Raw genomic sequence first — 15,115 nt, forward strand, 5'->3', positions numbered from 1 at the left:
ATGCCATTGTTATATCATAATTTCAAAATATTTTTTAATTCGAAATAAAATTTGATTCCAAAAATTTGATGACCGTCATATGAAGTACAATAATGTTCAATTAATCTGCTTTATGGCACAAAGAGTATGTAATCTTTAATTTGTAGTGTAACCATTGCAGAAATATAATTGTTCGGTTAGTAAAATATTCATTTAGTAAAAGTATTCCTTTAAAATATCTTACTCTTCCAAAAGAATTGCTTTGATACGTTTATGGCACATTCAGTTTTGGGCAAAAATATAAATTAAGAAACATTCCTATATAATTATATACAATTTCATTTCATATTAAATGCAGTTGTTGCTATTTCTTGAAATTCGTACAAAAATATTTTTTAAGAAATATTCATATATAATTACATATAATTGTATTTCATATTAAATGTAATTGTTGCTGTTTCTTTAAATCTTTGTCAAAAATATTAAAAAACACACACATTTTTTAAAAAAAATTATAGCATAAAAAACCATGAACGATTCCAAATTTTATTAAAAATAAAACAAAATGCTTAATATGGTATAATTTTTGATAAAATGAAAAATAAAGGTTGTATAACATTCCAAGAAAATATTATTCTTTAAGAATGAATTCTTAACTAATTCTTTCTTTTAAAGCAATGCCACAACATTTTTTTTAATTCCATTGTTTAAAATGAATTTAGAAGAAACACAAGAGTATTCTTTAATTTGTATTCACTATTAAAAAAAATAAATTACTAATTTCTACTAAACGCTTGATCCAAAATTATATTCGTCAATATTTTTTTTAAAGTATAAAATTAAAATTAAAATAAATAATTATAACCAATAAAAAGAAAATTGGAAAAAAAAATATACTTTTAATAACTGCACATATAAATTTTTAAAAAAGCATAATAAAATATAATCCAAATGGTTAAGACATTAGAAGTAAAGATCCGTTTATATGACTTCGATATATTCTATCAACTATTAACTCTCCTTGAATTCAGAGGATCTTTGCATAATAAGGCATATTGAAATCAGCAATTTTAAGTTGCACGACTGAACCTCAAACATGATAGTATCCTATATAAGATGCAACGCATTTACATATCAATATTTCTCTTTATCAAAAATTCTTGACAAAAAAAAATCTCGCATACTCGTAATAATATAATACATCCAGTACCCAAAAAATCGTTTGAGTACACTTCCTGTCGCAGTCATGGAGTAGAGGGAGACCCCCTTGCACCCCCGTCTCCATCATTGTCCCATAACACGAACATTTCCCTCCCCCCCCCTTGAAAAATCGGACACGCGAGCACAGGGGGGAAGCGGACGGTTCCATTCCCCTCCATCCAGGTATAGCCAGGTATACCTGGGGGGTAGGGAGGAGCCTCGTATTCATGAGGGATGCTGAGGATGAAAGGTAGGAGGGGGTAGGAACGAGAGGGGCACCCCACTTAAAAGTACCCGCCGATCGGGAGCCGGTTTCAGTTGCACGTTGAACACAGCACCGGTTGGAAGGTAGCAGGGAGATCGTTTGGTTACAGAGAAAAACTTGCTCTAGAAGCACCCCGCGGAAAGCGCTGCAGAGAGAATCGAAATTAGCTTATAACTGTCGCGTTTGCGGTAAATAATTTTTTTATTATTATTTTAATGCAAATATTTGAAGATATCGGATTGCTGAAGATTTATCAACAAGTATTTGAAATCATTACTTTTATCGGCCGATATTTCCTGCCTAATTATATTTCTGTATATACAGCTATGATTAGGTTATTTCAGTTATAAAAGGCAGTTTACAAGAAGATCAATAAAATAAAAATCGAGATATACCAAGAGACTTAAGTGCTTTTGAATCATGGCATCGATGGCGCTTTACAGCAGCAGTCAACCAGAGAACCTTATGGGCAGCAGTACCACGTGCTACCTGGTATCGTCTGCGTCGAACATTGACAACAGCTCCTTGACATACAGCTCAACCACATCCACAGCAACGCATTCTCCGCCATCTCTTGTTGGCACACAGCAAAGGATCGCTCCAAAATTACCCATCCACCAACAACAACCACAGCAACAGCACAAATATCTCCACCAACAAGACTCTTCAGAGCTAATGCGTTGCAAAAGACGAATCCAACTCGGACAGTTGCCATCTTCTGGTAAGAGCATGAACCCACAACCAGCAGCAGTGGCCAGGAGGAACGAGAGGGAACGAAACAGGGTCCGGTTGGTCAATCTCGGGTTTGCAACGCTCCGACAGCACGTCCCCAGCACGACGAAAAACAAGAAGATGAGCAAAGTGGACACTCTGAAATCGGCGGTCGAATATATCAAGAGACTGCAGGAGCTTCTAGGGGAAACGGGCGGCCCACAGCCCGGCTCCGTCGACGAGAACTCTTACCCGATGGGCGGCCAGTCTTCGACGGGTTCTCCGACTCCAAGTCTCTGCTCAGACGCTTCCTCGCCCTACGAAGTGATCCATGGAGAAGAGGAAGACGAGCTCATGGACTTCGCTTCCTGGTTTTGAATCTTGTCACGGTAAGTTGTCTACTATTTCAATTATTACTTCTCTATAACCAATGGCATGCTTTTAGTGTTATTTGTATCTGTATGGTTATTTATTCATTTGTATGTTTCTGTAATTAATCATCATACTTATAAAGATCAGAAACTGTTTCTGATAAATAAGTCTTTATTTTAAAAATGTATTTCGTATCACTGTTTAGATGTGTTTAATTAATTGTCAGATTAATTTATTGAAATATGGTTAAAATCTTTTTGAAATTCTTCATTTTTTTTTTGCCGCTCAATTTTAAGGAAAGTTTGTTATTTAAAATAGTTTCCATTTGATTATCGTTTTATAATTTTGCTGGGTAACTTGACCTTTATGAAAAAACAGCTCCGACAATGACTTAGTTTATGCTTAAGCTAGAGAACTTACATACATAGCTAAATCGTGGGTATATTTATAATAATTTATTTATTATATAAATGTGATTGATTTTTTTATATAAAGTTAAAGTTATTGTAATACTTAGTTTTATTTTTAACTTATGAACAAATGACTGTTTAATAGCGTATGTTCTGTTGCATCTTATTCAGTGTGTGTGTGCGCGCGCGCTCGGGTTTTTCAGCTTTAGTATTTTCAAATGAACACATTTTTCAAATTTCCGCCATTTCATTAAACTAAACAAAAGCTATTGCTAACAAATACATTAAATAAGTATATATTGAAACAAATTTCAGATAATAAGGCTGAAAACTTTTCTATTTAGAAAAATTTTCTTAAACTTTGTATCCGAAAATCATTTGCAATTAATTTAATTATGAATTTTAACTTAAATATTCTGTTTGAAATTTCCTTTATTATTATTTTTAGAATTAAAATAGTACTTGATATATCATTGTTGCTTTTATTTTGTTTTATATGAATATGTCTAAAAAAATTGACTTTACAAAAACTACAAATGAAATGACCTTGAAAATACAAATTGATGTTGCTACATCAATTCCATCTTTATCTATATAAAAATCAAAAGCTTCAAAGAGACATTAAAGAAGAAAAAAACTGACTTAAGCTCCAATGATTTAAAACGCTTGAATAAATGCTTAATAAAATCGCAAATCCATTTGATAAAAGAAAAACAATCGCTTTAGAGTTACCCGGCGTAACTTCAATAATTAATTGAATTCAATAACTCGGATGTTATGCATCTCATAAATTACCAATAAAAAAATTGCGATCATAAAGCGTGAACGATCATCCCCTAAAAATCAAGATCTCGATTTCAAACGATACCGTTCTATTGCCATAAAAATAATGATCGAAGAAAAAAGGAAAATTCAGTCATTGTCCCTGCGTCGAGATACAGCAATTTTGCCTAGAGCACCCCAAGTTGCATCTTTATTTGAACCTGAAACCAGCAACGAATCGCTCATCTGTTTCTTGTTCAGACAAGAATCATGAATTAATCGTAAAATGAAGTCTCGGGCAGCTATTAATGTCATAATAAGAAGGAAGTACAGGTCACGAAAAATATTTTTTTAACGCTTGGTTTTGCTTCTTGATCGCTTATGGTGGGATGCTTTTTTATTGTTATGTTATTCACTCATTTTGCGGTGCGTTTTCGCATGGATCTAACATAACGAACTGCATTCACACACTGTGACTTCAAAATTAGGATGTTTTAGGGAAAGGGCAAGGTTTTTGGAATAATAAAAATTAGGACGTTAATGTTGGCGTTGCGATTTTCTAGAACAGAAACAAAAGTTCTTTTGTAGTTCTGTTTTATAATTGTAACTTTCTGATGATCCCTTTCATTTAAAAAGATTTGGGTTCTTATTCTTAAAACAAAAGATCTCATTCTTACATTTTCGATTGCGCAGTTGTAGATTCATTCGGTTATAATCAGTTCTTTTATTATTATAATACAGTGAAATCTAATCTTCGTTAAGAATTTAATTCACATTTTAAAAAATAAATTAGCTTTTAAAGGTATTTATACATTTATTAGGGAGTTACGAATGAATGAATTTATAATGCATAAAATGCTTAGGAAATAACAGTGTTGAAAATTTAAAATTTCATCTCGGTTTGTGAAGTTATATTCTTTTTAAGTAATGTATCTGTAGTTACGTTATGCTTGAACACTAACGTTAAGTTCAAGTTGTAATTTTATTATCCAGAATTTTTCGCTCTGAATATTCTTTTTACAATTTTATATATATATATATACATATATATATGAATAACACTTGTTCTTTCATTTGTTAAATTAATTATACGAATTTAGAAGAAATTTTTAGAAGAAATATCTAATTGCCAAAGAAAAAAAGAGAAAAGAAGAAATCTCTAATCCTCAGTAGCTGCCAAAATTAACCCTTTCGCCATCCTCTCCTGTCAGCGAAAATTTATGTTTTTCCTCTGTTTTTCGCCGCATTAGAACAATCAAAAATAAAAACCCAAACGAATACACATTTACAAAGCGTTTTAAACGTTTAAATTTTTTAAAATGTAGAGAACGCTTGAAGCACGTTACGACCGCCCAGTAGAAGTTTCACTCGAACGCGCCAGACGCGTTAATGACGACGAAGAGGTTAAATATCGAAAAATTTGCTTAAATCTATGAATTCAATGAATGATGATAGAAAAATAAATTATTTTTAAAACCAAGCTTTTGATTTAATTTTTCATATTTTCTTTATAAAAAAAAAAGCTTGAAACGTTTGTTCTGTGGTCAATATTTATGAACAATTTTATTATTTTACGTATTTTGTTTTTTATTCTGTGCAACATCCTAATCCATCGTTTGTCGAATTTGTGCATTTAATACGCTTAATGAGGCACAACTCCTTTATTCTATTTTGATATAAAGAACATAAAAGAACATATCAAATGTTTTATACAATAAATATTCTTTATTATATCATAAAGAAGAAAACTGGACACAAAATTCTATGTCAACAATCCACATGAGGAACAATATGGTCATTCATTTTAGAAGGAATCGAATATAGAAGGAAAACACCTCCCCCTCCCTTTTAATTTTTGCACTAGTCGGATGAAACAGCCTCCTCAAAAAGCCCCTCCCCCCCCCCCCTTTTTTTATGGCATGGACGAAATTGGGTCTTCTCTTTTTACGACCGTACAATTCAAACATGAGGTTGGTCTTGGCTTCTAAGCCGTGGAAGAAAGCACATACGGACGAACAGACGGACCGACAAACAAGTGCGAAAGCAGAACAGGTAGTATTCATCTGATCAATAGGAGCCCCAGGTATAAGGTCCACAATAGACATTCTTATACTTGGGTGACCCTTCTTTTTTGCCAAGGGTCCTGCACCCCTCTGAAAGCCTTCTTTCATTGTTATGCCCCAACATCTCGTTTTTTTGGTTTGTTGGACGTTGTTATTTTTGCCAAGACAGGAAACATGGCTTGGTTCTGGTGCCTTCCTTTTTTTCTTTTTTTTTTTTTTTTCTCATTTTTTATTATTAAATTTAATACTGGAGGAGAAGACCGAGGGTTTGAGGGTGGTGCGCTTGAATGGCCCTGGGATTTATTTATATGGATATAATAGACAGGAAATTCGGTCACTGTATTACTCGAGCCATGATGAATATCTTCCATCAGAAGTCAGAACAGTAGCAACCTTGACCTGTTCAGTAGGGGTCAGAAGGTATTTTTTTTGTTTACAATAAACTGATGATAAGGTCAGATGGAAAAATAGAAATAAGTCAGTGACTTTAAAGCAGAAACAATAGTCCTTTGAATAATAATTGAAGTATAAGTGTTACGGTATTTCAATTAAAACGAGATTCACGTCCGGTTAATAAAAACACTTAACATGTTGTTTTAGATTTATTTGTTTCGACAAGAAAATTTCATAAATTGGATAAATTTTATAGATGATATTTTAGCACTTTCATTGCAACTGTGCAACAAGTGGTCACTGTTCATTTTAACTATAGAATTTATAAATAATTAAAATTGGGGCGACAAACAAAGGAGGGTATAAAACTCTTTGTTGAGTCTCAAAGAATACTTCAAACAAGGTCGTTCATATTTAGAAGTTTCTGGAATAAAATGATATTCCAAATAAATTTTATCTGATTTTCTTTATATAATTCTAAGTGCAGTCATGAGGAAAAAAATATTAATATTCTCTGAAATTTTTGTTTCGATAATTTGTATGTAACTTTTAAGACAATATTGAATATTTTGTAAAGGAACACGGCCTACTTTTTACTGAAACCAAAAATTTTATTTTCACATATTCATTTTTCTGCTATATTTATTTTAGAATTCTTAATATTTGACCTTATAATTTCTTGTGCATTTTAACTCAATCATGAAACCTTTACTATACTTTCACATTTGTATTTTTTATTAATGGCTTTCTTTCGTATCTTTACAGATTGAAATGAACCACGAACTACCTCAATAAAATTTGTTGGAAAAAAAAATCTTGCCGAGCAAGATTGCTTGTTAGTAGCTGTCAAGTTTTGATTCAACTAAAAGTGAAAGACATTTGAACTTAAAGCTCAAGCTATGTTTACAGCACTTCAAAGTGAGAGGCGATTCAATGCCATGCTGTTACAAACTTTTGAACTTTTTGATTTTAATCAGTGATGGGTTTTACAGGAATCAGTTGATCTGGTTCTGTAAGAATGAAAGCAGTTGCAATTTTTCATGTTGCCATTCCAAAATGTGTTTCTTCTATATAATATATTTATATCAGATTTAATGTTTGTACTGATGTGTTTTATTTATTAGAAAAAAATGTAAATTGCTTATTGATTGATTGCTTCCAACATGATACATGCAAAGATTGTTCGTAGTCTTGATTCAAATTTTTAAGCAAAATTAAATGTTAAGTATTAAAATTCATAAATGAGATTGCAGTGTTAACGAAGCAAATTGTGATCAGTAGTCGTCCAGTAAGATTGAATAGTTGTATGTTTGATACACGGTGCCTTGACGAACAAGCCTTCATTGTAGCAAATTGTTAAGCACGCTTTGCATTTTATTCAAACTTGTAGCTTGTTAGAAATTTGAAGAATTGATGAAGAATTTTATGCATTCCTTATTCTGTATTTTTGTGAAGTTATTGTAAATAAGAGAGCTATTTTTTGTATTTCCTGGTGAAAATTCATCAGATGTTGGAATCATATATTGTAATATTCATAATCTCATATGGCAATTTGCACATTTTTTAAAGTTTTTTTTTTATGCTCACGGATCAAATAAAAAATATTTTTTTAAAAAAACTTTTGCTTGTTTATTTGTATACATTTTGCAGATTTAGAGCATTAATTAATAACTATAACAAATAATACTAAATAACCCATTTTTTTTAAATTAATTGTATCAAAAAAAGTTCTAACATCAATCATTTTTTACAATGAAATGATTACTTAATAATTTAAAACTATAACAATCCATTTCGACTAAAATATCAACTATTCAATCAATTTCGATAACAATCAATTGGATTTTACAAATCCAATTATGATTTTTAATTTGCTGGCTCATATGGTATCTAACTTTTTGGCTCTGAATATTGGTTTTTCCGGCTGTTTTTAAAATTTTCAGATATAATTTAAAATTTCACTTTAATTTTTAATAAATTGAAAAACTGATTAGAAAAATTTTAAACTGATCTTATGAAATTTTTTTATTACATGAAATGATGATGAAATTAACACACTGATCTTATAAGATTTTTATTTTTTTAAGATCAGCCTGCAACAAATTTCTACTCAAGTAAATTAAAACAAATATATTCTATGAAATAAAAGCGAAAGGAAAAATTCTACTTCAGAGTTTATGTCCAAAGAAAGTAAATTTATTATCTTAATTTTAATATTGGCAAAAGCACGTGATTAAATGGTTTTAGAGAGCATGAAATTAATTTGGATTTCATAGTAATAATAATAAAAAGCTCTATTTTGAAATGCATATCAAATTATTTTTTTAAATTATTAAGATGGGAGAAAAAAATGTAAGAATATGTAATTGGTATTAACATTTTTTTTTTTTTTTTTTTTTTTTTTAGTCTTAAGATAAAGTAAAAATTGTCTAAGAAGATAATATTTTCGAAAGACATAACAATAAAAAAGCAAAAATTAGCTGATTTTTAAATTGAATATATTGTAAGAATTCAATAATACTCAGAATATATTGTAATTTTTGAGCTTTGAAAAGTTAACGGTGATTACTTTATACCACGAATAACACAAATGTCAAATTTCAAAATTGATCAAAATTCAGACAAAAACTAGATAAGCATAAAAAAACATGAATAAACATTCAGTACTCACGGATTTTCTACATGTTTAAGACGTACAAGCTATGACTTACGAAATTCTTCTTGTAAAAAGAAATAATTGATAAAGTAATTAAGTCAGAGTACTCCATTTATTTATTGATAAATTTTGAATAAATAACTCTTTTTTTTTTTAGAATATATAATTTAGTTTCAAATGCTAATAATATTTTTGGATGAAATAATAGTAACAAGTTCTAATGGAAATAATAAATGGACAGAGAAACAAACATAATGACTAAAAATTTATTAAATAAATGATTTCGAAAGTAAAAGAAACTAAAAGATTAGAAGTATCGGCATGTTTTGTCTCCATGGATGTAAGCAATTGCATATAAAAGCTTCTCTTCGAACAAAATTCGCTTCTATTTTTTCCAGGAATCAAAGAATACTTTTCTTTACCTCATAATTCATGAACTAAGTCTTTAAATATATAATTATCTCTTTAAACATATTATCTCTTATATTCCAATAAAAGATTTGGTCCGAAAAAATAGTGTATTATCTTGTTCGCAGTTTTGACTTAGATATGATAGAAAATGTCATATAAACATCAGAAATAGATCAAGTTAATGTTACAAAATGAAAAAAAAAGTTAAAAATCGTTGTCATCTAAGGAATGAGAAATGAAGCATAAATGAATTGAAGAGAGTGATATTTTTTATTCAGTCACACTAGAGCAATTAAAATATTTAATTAATCATTGGAATGTTTTTCAATTTTTTTTTTACTTGCGAGAATTTTTTTTGCATCAATATTAGAATCGGAAAAAGAAATTCATTATTATCTATACAACTTTCATGCGTATTTTTTCGTAAAGCGACTTTATAAACGTTCGTATTTCGTAATTAACACGCTTAGAATCCATTTTATTCTTTCACTTCAACGTAATGTCTCAGTTACGTGAAAAGTATTGATGCGTCCATGGTAAATTTACAATAATTTGTGAGTAAATTATTAAATATTTTCATTTCAAACAGCGAAAACAAGAGATCAAAAGATTTATAAAAAAAATGTCTAAATTTTTATAATCGCTGCTGCTGAAATTTTTATAATCAATAGATTAATTTAAAAAACTTTAAAAATATTTTTATTTAATTATTAAATTGTTAATTTCAAAAATGCATATGCTTACTCCATTTTTATCTATCACCTAGTTCCCATTGCCTCTTCATTTCTTGTGAATGAATAAACTATGCATATACCTGATTTTTTTTTTTTAATGTTGATTGTTTTTTCAAAGTTTGAAAAAAATATTTTATTATTTGCTGGATTTTCACGGGCATATTTTATTTTTAATGAACCTTTTGGATAAATTTTTGTCGCCAAGTTTCATATCGTAAATGATCAACATATATTTCAAAGCTAGGTTCTTTTTTTTTTTTTTTTTTTTTTTAAATAAGAATTTATCATCAGCAAAACTCTTACAGAAACAACAATAGTTCAAATAATTTCTGCTTCTTTTAAAATAGATTTTCTAGATGAGAGATTGATTTGTTGAAACCTAATACCCTAAATAAAAGTATGTTACACAAATTTTTCACCGATTATGACAAATATCTTCCTTAGCTCAACAAATATTTCTCTTTCTGAAACTATTTTTGCATTGTACTCCCGATGTATTTTGCAATAAGTAACTCTCAATAGATATTCGAGAACAAATCAAAGATTGCACAATAGAGTAACTACTATACAGTAGTGCTATGCTAATGTAAAACCAATGGAAACAGTTACCACAAAATTTTTTGCATACTCTCTAATCCAGGTACTACAACCTCCCCCCTTGCCCGCCCCTTTTCTCCACATAAAATTATAAAACTTGGGAAACACCGTGCATGCAACAACTACTCAGATTATTATTTTCAGAAACCCCACACCTGAAATTTGCACATTTCCTAGAATAGGAAGGAAAACTATTATTTCTGCATTAACTACATGGCACTGGCGAAAACAATGGTTACTAAATATCGATGCTCGGCAATTAATCGCTGGTACGCAGTTAATACACGAGTACTGGAAAATCAAACATGAATTTTTAATAACGAGTTAATTTTTAATAACTTTTTCTGACCAGCATTTGGCACAAAACTATAAATAAATCAATAAGATCATATTGTAAATTTCATTCCTTTAAGTCATTGCATTTTTTTTAACAATCGTGAAAATAAAGACCGACAGATGGTCAACCTCTTCAGGGATTAGGTTTCCAAACAAGTTTTTATCTACACTTTGAATGTTAAGTCTGCATAACAAATTTTATTCATCTAGCTCTCTTCGTTTATAGCCAAAGTGTTCATTTATATTCGGACAGCCGAACAAAAGGATTTCTACCGTACAGATTTCGTTCAAAATTTAATAGCAATCTATTACTTCGAGGAAGAGTTCTTATACCAAATTTTATACGTAAACCTCAAAAAACTTTTGAGTTATCTCATTCACTGACAGACAGACAGGCGTAGTTCCAAAAATGTGTCTTTCAGACCTGGAAAGTTCTAAAACGTAAAGACTCAAATTCATTTTTTTTTTTTTTTTTTTTTTTTGCAAATTATAATACTTTTTTTTTTTTTTTTTTTTTTTGTATACTTCGAATACGAGAAAGTAAAAATATAAGAAATCTTTTTGTTTTAGTAATATACTGAAGAAAAAAAAAAACCCTCTTTTTCATTCAAAATAAAATTAAAAAAGGTTTTTTTTTTTGCTATATAATTAAAATGAAAATATAACTGCCTATACTGAATTATAGAAGCTTTAACAATCCTAATCTCAAATATTTAATCTATTATCCATCAATCAATATTGAAAAAAAAATCATACATCGTTTGAGGCAATTTGCATAAATTCTTCATGCATTCATCATTTAATTCAACAAAAAGAAATATAGGGTTTCAAAACAGAATAGCTGATTATATTAATCCTATGGATCCGGATTCGCCCCAAATCGCCTTATTCAACAAAATTCTGACTCGGGCGTTTTTAGGTGCAATACTGAAACCTAGGAAAGAAAGGTAATTCGACACCAGCCGCTCATATGGAAGGGACAATTCTATTCTGTTTCCATGCACGATGAATTACCGGATTTTGAGACTTTTTAATTCTCATATTAGCCGAGATCATAGAGTTAAGACATTGAAATTCAGGAAATAAGATATATTTCTCATTTACGTTCGATGAATATCTTATGATAAAGTCTTTAATTCGTCAGAGAGTAAAATTTGGTGAAATGAGAATTGGTGAAATGCTTATTTTATTGACTAAAATATTCCTTACTGATTGTTGTCTTGCGTGTTTCCAATAGTTTTATTTATTTACTTATTTTATTTAACATTGTTCTTCTGCGAAGATTTTTATCAATGTATTTATCTCGGCTTCTGAGTTTAAAAAAATTTTAATATAATTTTTTAAATTATTTTTTTACGAATAAAAGATTGGTGTATTAATAGTTTTTCATTATTAAAAGCTGAAAAAATTATTATTTGATTCATGCATAAAATATCCAACTCGACGGTTTTATATGGGATCGTGCATTAAAAAAAATTAATATAATTCGTTGGGTTTGAAGGAGCTAGTTCAATTCTTTTAAACGAAGTAAAGCTTGAAATAATGATTGATTATATATAATTCTTGACTATTAAAATTTGGCAAAACAGTGAATTAATTCATCGAAGTTCTTCACTGAGATTTTAATCTGAGTTCTTGAATTTTAGAATGTCTAACACATTTCATGGATTTTGAAGGCTTTTATACAGTTCTCCTTTCTGTTAAATGGACTTATATTTGAAGTAGAATTTAATTGGGTTCAAGTTTTTTTTAATCATAAATTCTCTTGGAACTTCTATTTTGTAAAACTATTAATACTTCTTCTTATGATACTTCGCTAAATTTTATATTAAGTAAGAATAACATGTACAAATAGTTTGAATTTTTATATTCTTTGTACAGGAAATTCATCACAAGCCTTCAAAAGAACAATACAACGTGATGAAAAAATGATTACTGGGAAAAGTTTTCTTTCAATAATTAGTGTAGAACAGGCCAACCCAATTATTAAAATTTTATTGTTGAAAGAGGTCGTACTTTTCACTTTGTAAAGATCCGGCTAAAATTACGAAAAACATTCATTTTTATTCTCTCTTTTCTTACATAAACAAATATGAATACTATAATTAAAACAACCCAAGATAACAAGCGTTTGTCTTAATACAGTTATTAACTCCCAACTCATTGCCGCTCGCGTGTACAACAATGGAAGACATTGACCTCTTTGAAATACCAAACCTACATTTCTGGAGGAGTCCATTTTTGTCCTGCCATCTGCAGTATTCGCAAATTTTCAATAAAAGCACGTCTAATGAAGTAAGGTCTATTAAAATACAATTATGAAAAATTTATAAGTATTTGGGAAATCTAGAAAAATAATATCTACTATATATTATGGCAAAAATTAACAAAAAAAAATTTTTTTTTCAGTTTACATTATATTTTAAGAGTAATAAAATCCCTATATCATATTTTAAGAGTAATAAATAAATATTAATTATTGGAAAGAACGAATCTAAAACTATGCCCTGCAGCTGTTTTATCACAACAATAAATTGGCCAATTACAGCGCATTAGCAACTCAATTTTCCTAGTTTAAAAGAAGATACAAGTTTGTGTATCAAAAATGTAAACACCAACAAATCAATTCAATTCGAGGAAACTACTAAATGATAAATTTATAATATAAATTCAAAAGAATCACAAATCAAAATTCTTTAAGTAGTCATTAGACATGGATACCAATAAGTTATTAATTTGATAATTACTTATTTTAATTTGGCCTCAGCTAAAGTTGATTCATTAAATTTTAAATATTAATATTTTCCGAAAGAACTGCAAAATTTTAAAATAAACCATCAGGAGTTGTTTTCCCAAAATTTTCTAGCATACTCACTAATAAATGTGCATATATATTTGTAATCGCGTACCATTGGCACCGAAAAGTCTACTAGCGAGCGATCTTTGGCGATTTATCGCTGAAATTAGTCTATTACGCAATCACTAGAACTCTGAATGGGTTTTTAGACCAACTGAAATTGAAATTTGATGTAGAAGTTATATCACAAAATCATATGCAAAATTTCATACATTTAAGTTATTGCTTCTTTATCTTCCCTGTGATCTGGGCGTCCCGGGTTCGAACATGGTTGTTCTTCATCTGTGTTCTATCTGTGAGGTGTGTGAATGTGCCCCTCTGTAAAAAGGGGTTGTGTAAGCGAGTGTGTGAGTTTCATCTTCATATGAGCTAGAAGTCAGACTTCTGCCTTCGGGTTCTCTGGGGTCTTTACCATCGGAAGCTATTGCACCCCCTTTCTGTGGTAAAGCGGACACGACATCATCATTGCTTCTTTATATAAATAAGTAAATATGAAAAAATTATCATATTAACTTATTTGAGTAAGTATAGACTCGTATAAATTCAGTTTCAAATTTGATACATATTTTCACTTTAAATGTTAAATCTGTGTACTTAGTTATCGGGTTAATTTATATTGGGACAGCCGGATAGACAAACTTTCTCTGACTCAATAGTATTCAGAATTTGATAGAAACCTAAAAGTTTGGTGTTAAGCCCATTTGCCAAATAACTCAAAGCTGTTTTGAGCCGTTGTATTTGTGGTGAAACTTTATAAGCCAGATAATTGCTCCTGGCCAGAGTGATCACTTTCGTCTAGTGGTCATGTTACTCGACTACAAACCATAAGGTTACGAATTCGGTCCTTGCTATTACCAAATCGCAATATATTCATAGACAAATAGACATAATACCACAAATATATTTTTCAGACTGTAAGCAGAAATTCATCAAGATCTCGCATGACAATTTTTTGATGATTACAATACTTTGAATGTTTCGTATATGCGAAAGAAAAAAAAGAAAGAGTAAATTTAAAACTATGAAGAATACAATAATGGATAATAGCCAACATAAATTTCAAAAGTAAATAAAATACTAACAGAAATGAAGGAGTTCAAATGAATTATGCATGGCAACAACTATAATCTTCAAATCGTTGCGAAAATGAAATAATAATGCCTTTATTTTACTTTTTACAGTCATATATACGGAAAAGGAGGCACTATTTTCACCTGTAATTACCGCTATTTTCACCACTATTACCACCACCACTATTTTCGCTGATTAAATTTTATTTTTCTCGATTTCTCTTAGAAAGATATAGTATTCGGACCAGTTCAGTCTTGACATGTTAAAAGTTGCTTCACTTGGAATGATTTTTCATAGA

General features: G+C 29.8%; 1 protein-coding gene across 1 annotated transcript; it reads left to right on the forward strand.

The window, feature by feature from the left end:
* Positions 1-1,520: 1,520 nt before the first annotated feature.
* LOC129988843 (achaete-scute homolog 1-like) lies at positions 1,521-7,736 on the forward strand. Its single transcript, XM_056097119.1, has 2 exons — positions 1,521-2,544; positions 6,921-7,736. Exon 1 carries the CDS (start codon positions 1,865-1,867, stop codon positions 2,531-2,533), a length of 669 nt encoding a protein of 222 aa, XP_055953094.1. The 5' UTR covers positions 1,521-1,864; the 3' UTR covers positions 2,534-2,544; positions 6,921-7,736.
* Positions 7,737-15,115: the final 7,379 nt, after the last annotated feature.

The sequence above is a fragment of the Argiope bruennichi genome, chromosome 10 (assembly GCF_947563725.1).
Source record: "Argiope bruennichi chromosome 10, qqArgBrue1.1, whole genome shotgun sequence".
Lineage (NCBI taxonomy): Eukaryota > Metazoa > Arthropoda > Arachnida > Araneae > Araneidae > Argiope > Argiope bruennichi.

Excerpts from the sequence above, each read along its gene's own strand:
- LOC129988843 (XM_056097119.1), top strand. The coding sequence starts at position 1,865 with ATGGCATCGATGGCGCTTTACAGCAGCAGTCAACCAGAGAACCTTATG.